The 11,056-nt window shown below is 30.1% G+C and overlaps 2 protein-coding genes across 8 annotated transcripts; both read right to left on the reverse strand.

Annotated features, from left to right (window-relative positions):
* Window positions 1-939: 939 nt before the first annotated feature.
* LOC118448652 (protein scarlet-like) lies at window positions 940-4,666 on the reverse strand. Of its 6 annotated transcripts, none has more exons than XM_085655837.1 (14): window positions 3,783-4,666; window positions 3,658-3,706; window positions 3,520-3,569; window positions 3,301-3,440; window positions 3,034-3,204; window positions 2,705-2,943; window positions 2,434-2,626; window positions 2,311-2,342; window positions 2,123-2,228; window positions 1,806-2,033; window positions 1,593-1,728; window positions 1,411-1,516; window positions 1,226-1,326; window positions 940-1,131 (listed from the first exon to the last, which is right to left on the reverse strand). In XM_085655837.1, the coding sequence occupies exons 1-14, from the start codon at window positions 3,946-3,948 to the stop codon at window positions 965-967; spliced, it is 1,884 nt and encodes a 627-aa protein (XP_085511963.1). In that variant the 5' UTR covers window positions 3,949-4,666; the 3' UTR covers window positions 940-964. The 6 variants fall into 6 exon arrangements, with proteins under 6 accessions (XP_085511963.1, XP_085511962.1, XP_085511964.1 ...); XM_085655836.1 differs by having other exon boundaries at window positions 940-1,140; window positions 3,783-4,660; XM_085655838.1 differs by having other exon boundaries at window positions 940-1,140; window positions 1,411-1,477; window positions 3,783-4,658.
* A 658-nt stretch (window positions 4,667-5,324) lies between these two features.
* LOC146873099 (protein white-like) lies at window positions 5,325-10,998 on the reverse strand. 2 transcript variants are annotated; one of them, XM_085655834.1, is made up of 11 exons: window positions 10,463-10,998; window positions 9,086-9,317; window positions 8,127-8,437; window positions 7,831-8,029; window positions 7,628-7,766; window positions 7,186-7,519; window positions 6,979-7,110; window positions 6,446-6,674; window positions 5,905-6,010; window positions 5,671-5,842; window positions 5,325-5,555 (listed from the first exon to the last, which is right to left on the reverse strand). In XM_085655834.1, exons 1-11 carry the CDS (start codon window positions 10,562-10,564, stop codon window positions 5,454-5,456), a joined length of 2,058 nt encoding a protein of 685 aa, XP_085511960.1. In that variant the 5' UTR covers window positions 10,565-10,998; the 3' UTR covers window positions 5,325-5,453. The 2 variants fall into 2 exon arrangements, with proteins under 2 accessions (XP_085511960.1, XP_085511961.1); XM_085655835.1 differs by lacking the exon at window positions 10,463-10,998 and adding an exon at window positions 9,676-9,815.
* Window positions 10,999-11,056: the final 58 nt, after the last annotated feature.

The raw sequence follows: 11,056 nt of genomic DNA on the forward strand, positions 1-11,056 counted from the left end.
TCAAACATCCATATCTTAATAATCAGAATTACAATATTCTTTTGAAAGTCAAATATATAATTTTCTTCTACTCTTTCGGTATACCATTCCAGACATTTTTTTCTAACTTCTTTTTTCATTATATCAGATCCATAGTTTTTGAGACTAAAAGCTTTTGAAAAAGTAAAAACTGTAGAAAATAAAATTATGGCTGTCAATAATTTTAATTGTCTGTCCTATTTCAAACATCATTATTTTGATTCCATTTTGGTTTTCAAATAGTGCAGTAATCGTATAATGGTTTTAAATAATCGTCAATACAATACTTTACAATGAACTGTGTATCATAAGCTTTAGAGTTATGTGCGATAACAATAAAATCTGCATGTTTCTTAGAAATCAGCCACTTATAAAATTCATTGCTAGTTTAAAAGGATACTTTCAATCATCCATATAACAAGCGATCAAGTACATTGCGTCCATGTAGAGAACGACCATACTTGCGCACCTTTCGGTAGAGTGGGGATTAAGTGGGGGGGACTCGAACCAGCTATTGAGGGCATTCATAAATGGAAATACATATATATATTCTCTTATCTTATTTTAATTAATATTCTGTCTATTTCTTACTATGTATAAAATTTTTGTAGAATGTAAAAATGCTTATTGATATCATGAAAATATAGATTAAGAATGACATACAATTAAGTTTTACTGTTTGCTACTGTACTGCTGATTTGTAGTATCGATGAAGGTCGTATACTATAATTTCATCCGTTATTTAAAACAAAAAGTATAAATTATTGTGAAATTGTGATTTTTGAATATAACAGCCTATATACTACTGTCATACAAAAGGTTTATACAGAATAAGGTTACATTATCTTCATTTGTTATAAATATTATAAATATAATTTATTTTTTACTTTAAGGTTTAATATCTTATAATACAATATTTGCAATGATATATGTACACTTAATTAAATCAATTTGATTTGCATCGTCTTCGAAGTAAAACATAACCAAAAATATGAAATGCGACATAAATAACAGTCATAGATATTATATTTATCCAAAAATTGTTCTCGTCAAAATCATAATGTTCTAATACTTCTGTTCCATTTGTCATGCAAGGTAAGTCTTCATTAACAACTTCACAGGCTAAAAGCAAATAGTATTCAGGATTTAAAAATATCACAGGATTTTATAATTATTTGAAAAAATAAAATATATATATCTGTCTTACATATATTATATACACCTCTCCATTGAATAATAGAGAGAGTCTCTGTCGATTGTAAGAGCCATGAAATGTATCTTATCCAACGTACATAAATTGGCAATGTACTTAAATCAAATGTTTACAAAATTATTAATTATTTTAAAGATTTTATTCTATTAAATTAATTTCTACTTTGTACAAATTGTTACCTTAACTTGATAAAAGGACCCATACTGACCATGAGAATGTAATCGAATGGCACCAAATATGCCATTGCTAATGGTACAGAATCAAATGCCACAGAAAAGAAACATCCTAAACAATGTATCTTTTTGCATTTCTAAGTTACTATGTTACGTGAAATATATATCACATTAATATAATAACATACCACAAGCAGTTGATACATTTATTGTGAATATAATAACTATCATAGTTGAAACCACAGCATCAGTTGTTGCACGTAATCCAGAAAGCCAATAAACTATTGTAGTAAATAATATTGGTTCCAGTATTAGTCCAGGGATCTGAAATTAATAATTTAATTATGTCTCATATTTATACATTTACTTATTGTTTATAGTTGGTATAGAATAAAATTTACCAAAGATAATATTCTTGCAAAGTAATAAAGATAAATAGAATACATTCCAGCACGGTATTCTCTGAGAAAGAGTGGGAGTTCTTGTGGTATTAAAGATAAAGTAGCATACATTGGAAAAAATGCATTTTCAGAAACTAAAATAAAAATAACACCCTGTACAGCTTGTATTCCCAGTTGATTCAAATTCACTGCACCCACAAAACAAAGTCCAGCCATTGTTGCTACACACTATATATAATAAATAATATACAAATTTAATTTTACAACTTTAATTCTTTTAATTGATAAAGTAATTCAAATGAGAACTTTTGATTTACCAATTTTTGAAACATTCTGATTAGCTGTAATGATGGATTTCTTAACACTTGCATAAAACCACGATGGACCATCCAAAAAAGCTTCAACCAACATTGTAATTGCTTGCTTTGAAAGAATTTTTAATGTAGGATATACTAATAAGAACAGCAATTGTAAATGATAAGTTTTAGCATGAGTAAATACTTACAATTCGTTTGTAAGTAAAACGTCATTTCTCCACTACAAAAAAAAAAGAATAAGATATTGCAACTGATGATTATAATCAAAGAGATATATGTATGAATATACTATATTATTTAAAATTCCTCACATGATAGGTTTTAGCTATATGCAATTCCAATTGTATGTTAACATCCACTTCCTTACATGCTTCACTTGTGAGAAAAGCATCACAAATTCTTTGTGCAGTTATTCTACTACTGCCCTCATCTCTTGGAACAATTGCAAGAGTTGCAACAAGAAAATCAGCGGGGTTGTAGGTTTGTGGACATTCGTAACCTTGACTATAAACGACAAATAGAATTATCAAAAGTTAAGTATGATTATTAGTTTGTTTATAAAAAAATTAATTTGTTGAATACCTTGCAAAAAAGCGAATAGCTTGTTCATTGGTACCAGCAAATGCAATTCTTCCATCGGCAACAAGTATAATTCGACGAAAACAATCAAAAATTGCAGAGCTCGGTTGATGTATGGTACATAAAACTGTTCGACCTTTCGCTGCAAATGACGTTAATTCTGATATCAAAAAGCTAGCAGAATGTGCATCTTGTCCCGTTGTTGGTTCATCTAAAAATAATATCTTTGGATCCGTGAGTAACTAAAAAATTGCAGAATTCAATTAGTACATATCTTGAAACTTAAATATTTGAATATTATAAACAAAGAGATGAAGAAAGATATACCGTACTTCCGTCGCGAAAGCAAGCCTTTTCTTTTCTCCACCCGATAAAATCTTTCCATCGTCATTATTACCGATACGAACGTTACATCTATAACTCAAACCAACATCACGTAATAAACTTTCAATTTTTCCATGAATTTCGCGATTTCGTATCCTTCTGTCGAATTTCATTCGAGCCTAATCAAACAATAAATATTTTTAAATGTAAATTCAACGTTTTTTACGTTAAAATTTATTTTATTATTAAAATTAATGTTAAATAAATGCATGAACCATAAACCACAGATGTTCCAAAACGGTCATTGTTCCAATAAACATATCTTCCTGATGCATAAAACCACTGTGGTGTTTCATATAAGATGATCCGATTGGAACACCGTTCACACGGATATCACCGTGCACCACAATACCAGCTGGAAAAAATAAAAATCGTCTCCGTTATGCCTGATCTTTCGTAAAAATATTCACGATTTACAATAAAATCTTATTTACGTCCTGTACGAAGTGCCAATGCTGTCATTAACGATGTTTTCCCAGATCCACTAAATTAAAAAAAATACTAATAAGATCTACAATCGAATTATTCTGTCGATTATAAATATCATTATTTGTTATAATGAACTATTTTACCTGCCTCCTAATATAGCTGTTAGATCTCCAGGTTTGATCACTCCTCGCACTAAAATGAAATTGAATATTAACAAACTGCAGGTCAAATTATTATTTGCAATATTCCTTGAAAAAAATACATTTACCGTTGTTTATAAGTTGTTTGTCTATGGTTTTCCCATCACGTTTCATCGCGTATACAGAAAGATCTCGCCAAAAAAGTGTTGCTCCGGATGAATCTTTACTATTTGATGGTTTTAAAATTAAAGGTTTCTTTATCACAGTCATATCGATCAATTGCTCGTTCGTCATAATGATAATCACAAATTTTAGATGATTGTCCGATATTTTTATAAATTTTTATATATTATTTAGCTTGGAAAAATGTGAGGAATCTATTATTAGATCTCTTCTAATAATGTTAGATCTTCTTTTTTGTGTTATTAATGTCGTATCAAGATTTTAATGTTTAAGAATTTAAGGATTAAACAAAAATATTGATACAGCATTGTCATGTAATAAAATCGACGCGCACAAGATGTCTGAGATATCGAATACTATCAATTGATCACTCGGTGTAAAAACATTACTAATAATATCAAATTTGAACGAGTAAGATATCTGTGTACGTTGAGCGTTCTCGTTCTTCTCTGAAGCCTTACAGAAGTCAGAGGAGACCCATCAGAGAGCAAACTAACGTGTCACCACCGCGTGCGGTACTGAACAGACTACATGAGTCTTGAAATGCTTCGCTAACCCCTTGATTATACTTGTGGATAGCGTTATGAATCTGAGACGCCTTTAATGAAACCAGATGCAATAGAATTCTTATTTTTATGTGAACTCCATTCAGTTAGTGTGTGAGAATGATCAAATGTATTGTTTTTTCTAAAATTGAATTTTCAGTACTTATTTAATATAGATAGAAGAAACAATAGACTTTCACTTCTATTTAAAAATATCCTTTCTTTGGCGTAAGATGTCTGAGACTCAGATTATGGTAATTGAAAACCGAAACCTTACACGTACGATATGCTATCTAAGTACTTGCGATAGATTTTACACGGTAATCAAATAACTGATTGAAATTACTAATATTCTTTTATAATTAATCTAATAATCATCATCATCATTCTTCTTCATGATTTTAAAACTTTTCAAGATAGTTTAGTTAGATATTAAAATAATATTATTCTAAAAAAGCATCATTTGAATTTTTATTGGAACGAGTAAAAAATTGTGATCTCAAATAACGAAGATCCTTTTTAGGTGAGTTAAGTATAACTATCTCATAAGTTCTTCTTTTCTTTTTTTCTGTTGTGGTCACACGGTGTGCATTGTAACCGGTTTATAACGATACTGTGATATATCAAAGGATATAGTGGATGTCTGTACGGGAAATGACGCCGGATTGTTACAGATCATGTATACCTTTTTCATAGCACGTAGATCAATGCATCACGCACACCCATATCTTACGGTGATTATATGTCGGAATCAATATCAGAATTATTTTGATAAGCATCAGAAACCGTATTCATTCTTTCCTAATTCTCATTCTTACTAATTCTCATTCTTTTCTTTAAATTAGTTATAAGTATTTCTTCTACTTCGATGTATTTATCAACATTTTTAATTCAATTAAAATAATAGTATATAAGATTGTATAAACAAATTGATACAATTGATACATATAAAGACAATATCGAATAAAACTTTTAAGCTTGTTTATTTGTACTTAAAACATCAAAAATATAAAGAACGTTATCTCTGCATTAGTGGATTGAGGCAGTGACAGAGATAAAATTTCTTTAGATCTATCTAGAACGACGTGTCTTCGATAACAGAGCAAGAAACGCTAGAAAACGGAACATTATGATTAGAGAAAATAAACAAACTATATCCATCCAAAAATTTTCCTGAAACAGAATCAAAATCATTATATATATGTATTCATTCTATTAAAAAATTGTTAAATAAATTTCAAAAAAATATACTATTAATAAATAATCCAAATCTTTTATAGGTACACACTTGCTTGAAATTATAGATTTGAAGAACCATATGTCCACTTTTTGGACAGGTCGAATTACTTCTGGTACATTCTATTGTCTCTACATCTGCCCATTGATTAATAAGAAGAGCCTCGTTTCCATATCGGAACCAGGACAAATATGAGAGCCATTCAAAGTATGGTGGCACGGATCTATATAAAAATATATACATATAAACAATTCAAAATTATTACAATTTTTTTATTTCATTTACCCTGCATTTAAGAAAAATCCTCCAAATAATAGAAAAGGTATTATCACTGGAGGTCCTATCGAGAGAGCCATTGAGACGTTGGTGCTAATACATGATATGAGATAGCCTGAAAAGATAGAATGAAATAAATTACTCGATATATATGTGTGTGAAACAAGTAATGTGTTTGAATTTTTATAACGCATATCAATATAATATGTATGCATGAGTACATGATACAAACACGCACGTAACTGGTAATGAGAATATACATATTATATGTATAATAATATTTTCATCACATGTTTAAGTAAATAATATAGGATAGATAATCCATACTGAAGCAAATATGTCTTTTCAAGGATCATATGTTTCACAAACATATTACAGTCAATCACGACGAAAATATATGTTATGAGAATGATCGAAACACAAGATGGTATTACTCATATTTCCACAATTTTCTATTTCTTTGCACATCGAATTAAAGAACAAAGTTACATATAGATTCATCTATAGAACTACGATGTTATTTATTTAAAGGTTCATCTAATTTACTTACCGAATGAAGTAGAAACGTTGGCAACAAGAGTTACAATGCCAACGGTAATAAAAAAATGATTCACACCGGAATATAAACCAATCATTGGATAAACGATTATTGTAAACAATAAAGGAACAGCTATAAAAATCGGTGCTTCTGCCAGTGTTTTGCAAATGAAATAAACGTCCGTACGATACATGCCACTGCGGTGTTCTCTTAAAAATACCGGAAGTTCAGCACAAAATATCTACAAAACAATTATGGTCATATAAAAAATAAGAAGATCATTGGAATGAGACTCGATTTAAGATAAGCTAAACTAGAAAATATTTGCCCATCTACCGTGCCAAGTTTTCGTTCATGATCGCTCATGTAATATTCTCTCTGATATACGATACACCGTTATTTGATATGTTATGCTACTAACATAGAGGTTGTCGATAACAAATATAACTATTACAAAATAAATGATTTCTAACTGTGCAAATCAACGATTAAAAAAAAGAAAAAAAATTTAGATTAATTTAGTGGTAAAATTTTTGACTTCTTACGTTAATCACAGCGAAAACGTTCTGGAAGGTCATGTTTGTTAGAAAAATGAAAAGAGCACCGTTGATGTTCATTACACCGTCTTGATCCAACCGTTGATTAAAATAGACGATACCAATTAACAGTGAAACTAGCTAAAGACAAAATGAAAAAATGTACGTTCTTTTTTATTGTTATTATCCATAATTAATATAAACAAATAAGCATACTATAGTCTGCAAAAGGCGGACTTTGATGAGGTTCGGTTCTTTAATCACCGCAAGCCAAGATCTCCATAATACAGCACAAAATTGTTCGCACCATGAGGCTTTATAGGGTGATCTCATATTATTCGGATATATTCCCTCTTTAAGAGAATTTTCAAATTCACCATTCACTGTCTCAGCTTCCAAAGCTATTTTCAATCCATATTCGCTCTTTTGAAAAGTATCGCAAACTACGTTTATCGAATGCCTACATGATGCTTCTCGTCCAGGTACTACGGCAAGAACTTGAATGAAATAATCGGCAGGATTGTAATTACTAGGACAGGCAGCTCCTAATCTATAATGACATAATCGCCATACACATTATAGTTACCTACAGTCACCTATAGTTATACTTACCTATAGTTACCTAAAGTCAATCAACCTGATAAATAATTTAACTTACGTTTTAAAGAAGTCGCAAACTTGCGTCGTTGTGCCCATAAAAGCGACCCTTCCCTCGGCCATCAACAGAATTTTATCAAAAAGGGTAAATAATTCGGAGGATGGTTGATGTAGTGTTGCAATGATAGTTTTACCACGTGCTATGAAAAAAATTTAACAAGTTGCTTTATTTGCGACAACAAGATACAATCCACTTTAATTTACCTGTTAAGGTTTTTAGAACAGAGACAACCTGATGCGCCATAAAAGAATCAAGACCAGAAGTTGGTTCGTCGCAAAACATCAAGGGTGGATCAGTAAGAACTTCTGAAGCAAAAGAGAGTCTCTTCATTTCACCACCCGAGAGACCTTTCATGCGACCCGGCATTCCAATTATTGTATTTTTACATTTCGTTAAAGCAAGCTGCAATATTATATTATATAATTAATCATAAAGTACAATAAATAATAATTTAATCGTTAATAAGAAGTAACTTTTCCGATTAACTTTCTTCGATTACCTCGTTAATGACCTCGTTAACTCTTTTTTTTCTTTGCTCAAAAGATATATATTTGTCCATACGAACCATCGCTTGAAAAAGCAAATGTTCTTTAACAGTCAAAGTTCCGATGAAAAGATCGTCTTGTTGTACATAAGCTGTCCTAGATGTTAAAACTTTTGACGACACTCTTTTACCATTGGCGGCCATCAATCCCGATACTGTGACATCAGGACCAGATCGAAAAGTTAACGCATTCAACAAGGTTGTTTTTCCTGCACCTGATGATCCCATAATTACTAACAATTCACCAGGATAGGCCACTCCAGATACTACATATTTGTGATCATACAAAAGAAAATAAATGGATCGATTAGATGTTAATTTCAAATTCTCATATAATATTGGCCAATATAAAATATTATAAATAAATGTAACTATGCTTTATTCTTGTTCATATGTTACATTTCATAAAATTTGCAGGAAAACATAAAAACAATTCGTCGCTCATTGCAGCGATTACAAAAGCAATTGCTGCTACAATACACTTCCTTCTTCAACTTTGAAAAATAAATAATAATCCAATAAGGAAAAAGTAATTTATTAACTGCAAATACAAAATTGGGTATAAAAATAAAAAAAGAGTTTGACAATTTTAGTTTTTGACATTAGTATGTATCAATTTTTCAGAAAACATACAAATAATTTTTTTTTTAATAAACGCATTAAGAATATTAAACTTTGACATAAGTCTCTTCTACATCACGTTGACCCTTCTTCTACGGAAAACATCTTTCGAAAAATTTATAACATAATCCCTTCTTCTATATTCCCATTCGATTACAGTTTATTATAATATTTCAATAAGTCTCAATAATTAATTATTCCATTCATAAAATACTATGTAATTAACGTCACATTAATCGTTAACGTTTTCAGATTAATAACGATCGCATTCTTTAATATTTTAAAATTCTTACCGTCTTTTAGTATATGCCTTTGTTCCAGTGGCCTTTTATTTTTAAAAAGAGTACGGTCCCATATTGTGTCCTTTCTTGTAGTAACGTATGCATTTATGTCGCTCCATGTGTATGTAATCTTGTCATTCGGAGTACCGCATAGTTGTGATATTCTCGATGAATGGAAAATAGGCTCCATGCATAAAGTCGTTTCTGGACTTTCACCTTCCAGCGTAAATTGTTCATTATTTTCCTAAATACAAAAAAAAAATAAAATGAGAACAAATATATATAATATATAACTTAATTAAAGTGAACTTTGGATCTTATACAATTTTTTTATGTATTGTAGATCTTTTTTAGATATTAATCAATTTGAAATTAGATTGAATATAATCACTTAACATTTATTTAGAAAATGTACAAATATGTTCTGACGTGTTTCTATATTTAATAATTAATTCAATGAATCGTTCGATACGTTACGTTCTTACGCTTATACATGATTATGCAAACGCAATACTACGAGAAGCATAGTATGCATATAAATAAAAAAGGATTTTAAAACTTTGCCAGAATTTTGAAATATTTTAACATATATGTTCAATCACCTTTGTTTCCTCTTTATACAACGCTTGTAAATTTTCTTTCAGATAGAATATAAAGACAATATTATTTGATATTACATTGTATCAATGCTATCATTGATACGATCGATTGCAGTTGTGTTAATATTCATGTCTCATTTATGTAATTATACTAGTCTGTTACATGAAAACCCATGTACGTAATGTATTCTGACGCATAAGAAATTGAAATTTACGACAATCGGACAAATCAATTTTTATAAAACATAATCATATGATTCTCTTGTTACTTCGATATGGAATATAAAATTAGAGATTAGAAAGTACTAAAAGAATTCATTTCAAATTGGATCAAAGAACTTAAAAAATCGTGAGGATTGTGGTGAACATGTGATCGATGGAAAGCGATAAAGAGAAGCCTTATGTACATACAGTAATCACCGTATGGAATTACATTGTGAAATTCAATTAGCCATTTTTTCTTGGTAATATATACTGGCATATGAAGCTTTTGCTCGTAAAAGAATGTATAATCCTAACTTATACAGATAATACGTTAAATGATACACCGAAACGTAAATAGTAATATCTTTACAGCAAGCGCTAAACAAACGCAAACAAGCACCGGTAAGCATTACGTAGCATTAGAAAAATGATATACTAATTCATTCATCTTCTAAATAAAATAATCATACGTTAATATACATAGTTTCTTCCGTTGATGTACCAATACTTTACTGGAAATGAAATAAATGAATCTTTTTTTCTTTTATTTTTCAAATCAATGATAATAATTTTTAATTATACTCACAAACAAAATCGCATGGTAGGAGACTCTTTGTTGCTGCTTATTACTACTAGAAGCAGCTTTCGTTACTGGTATCAATGGTTCACTCTCTTCATCGGCCGTCATTCTCTTTTGAGTATTAGTCGAATCCCGCTCAAATCTTTTTACAATAAATATATAACTGAATAATCACGCGATCCTAATTTCCATTGACATCAGAATGAATCATTAGAGATCATGACTTTTCTAATTATTGCTTTGATTTAAAAAGAATTCTAAGTTTTTATTTAATTTTTCAAAATCAAACGCATCAATAATAAAGTTTTTACAAAAAAAAAACAATAAATAGAAACGATGGAAAAAAATAAATAAAAAAAGAAGCACAGTGATATCAGTTCTTAATTACTATTCACGGTAAGGAAACAAACTCAATGTTGTTAAGTGGAATAGTCTTAGAGATCCATAAAGAAGACACGTAGCCGTCATTAGCTCGGGTGCCACTAAAGAAGACCTAGGTGTCCCCTTTGAACGTGCAAAGGAGAGACACTGTCGATCCCCTCACGCTAGTTACTTACGCGCACGCATTCGCTTATTTCAGAACGAGTACGAACCTGAAGT

The sequence above is a fragment of the Vespa mandarinia genome, chromosome 3 (assembly GCF_050613455.1).
Source record: "Vespa mandarinia isolate Hongniang chromosome 3, ASM5061345v1, whole genome shotgun sequence".
Taxonomy (NCBI): domain Eukaryota; kingdom Metazoa; phylum Arthropoda; class Insecta; order Hymenoptera; family Vespidae; genus Vespa; species Vespa mandarinia.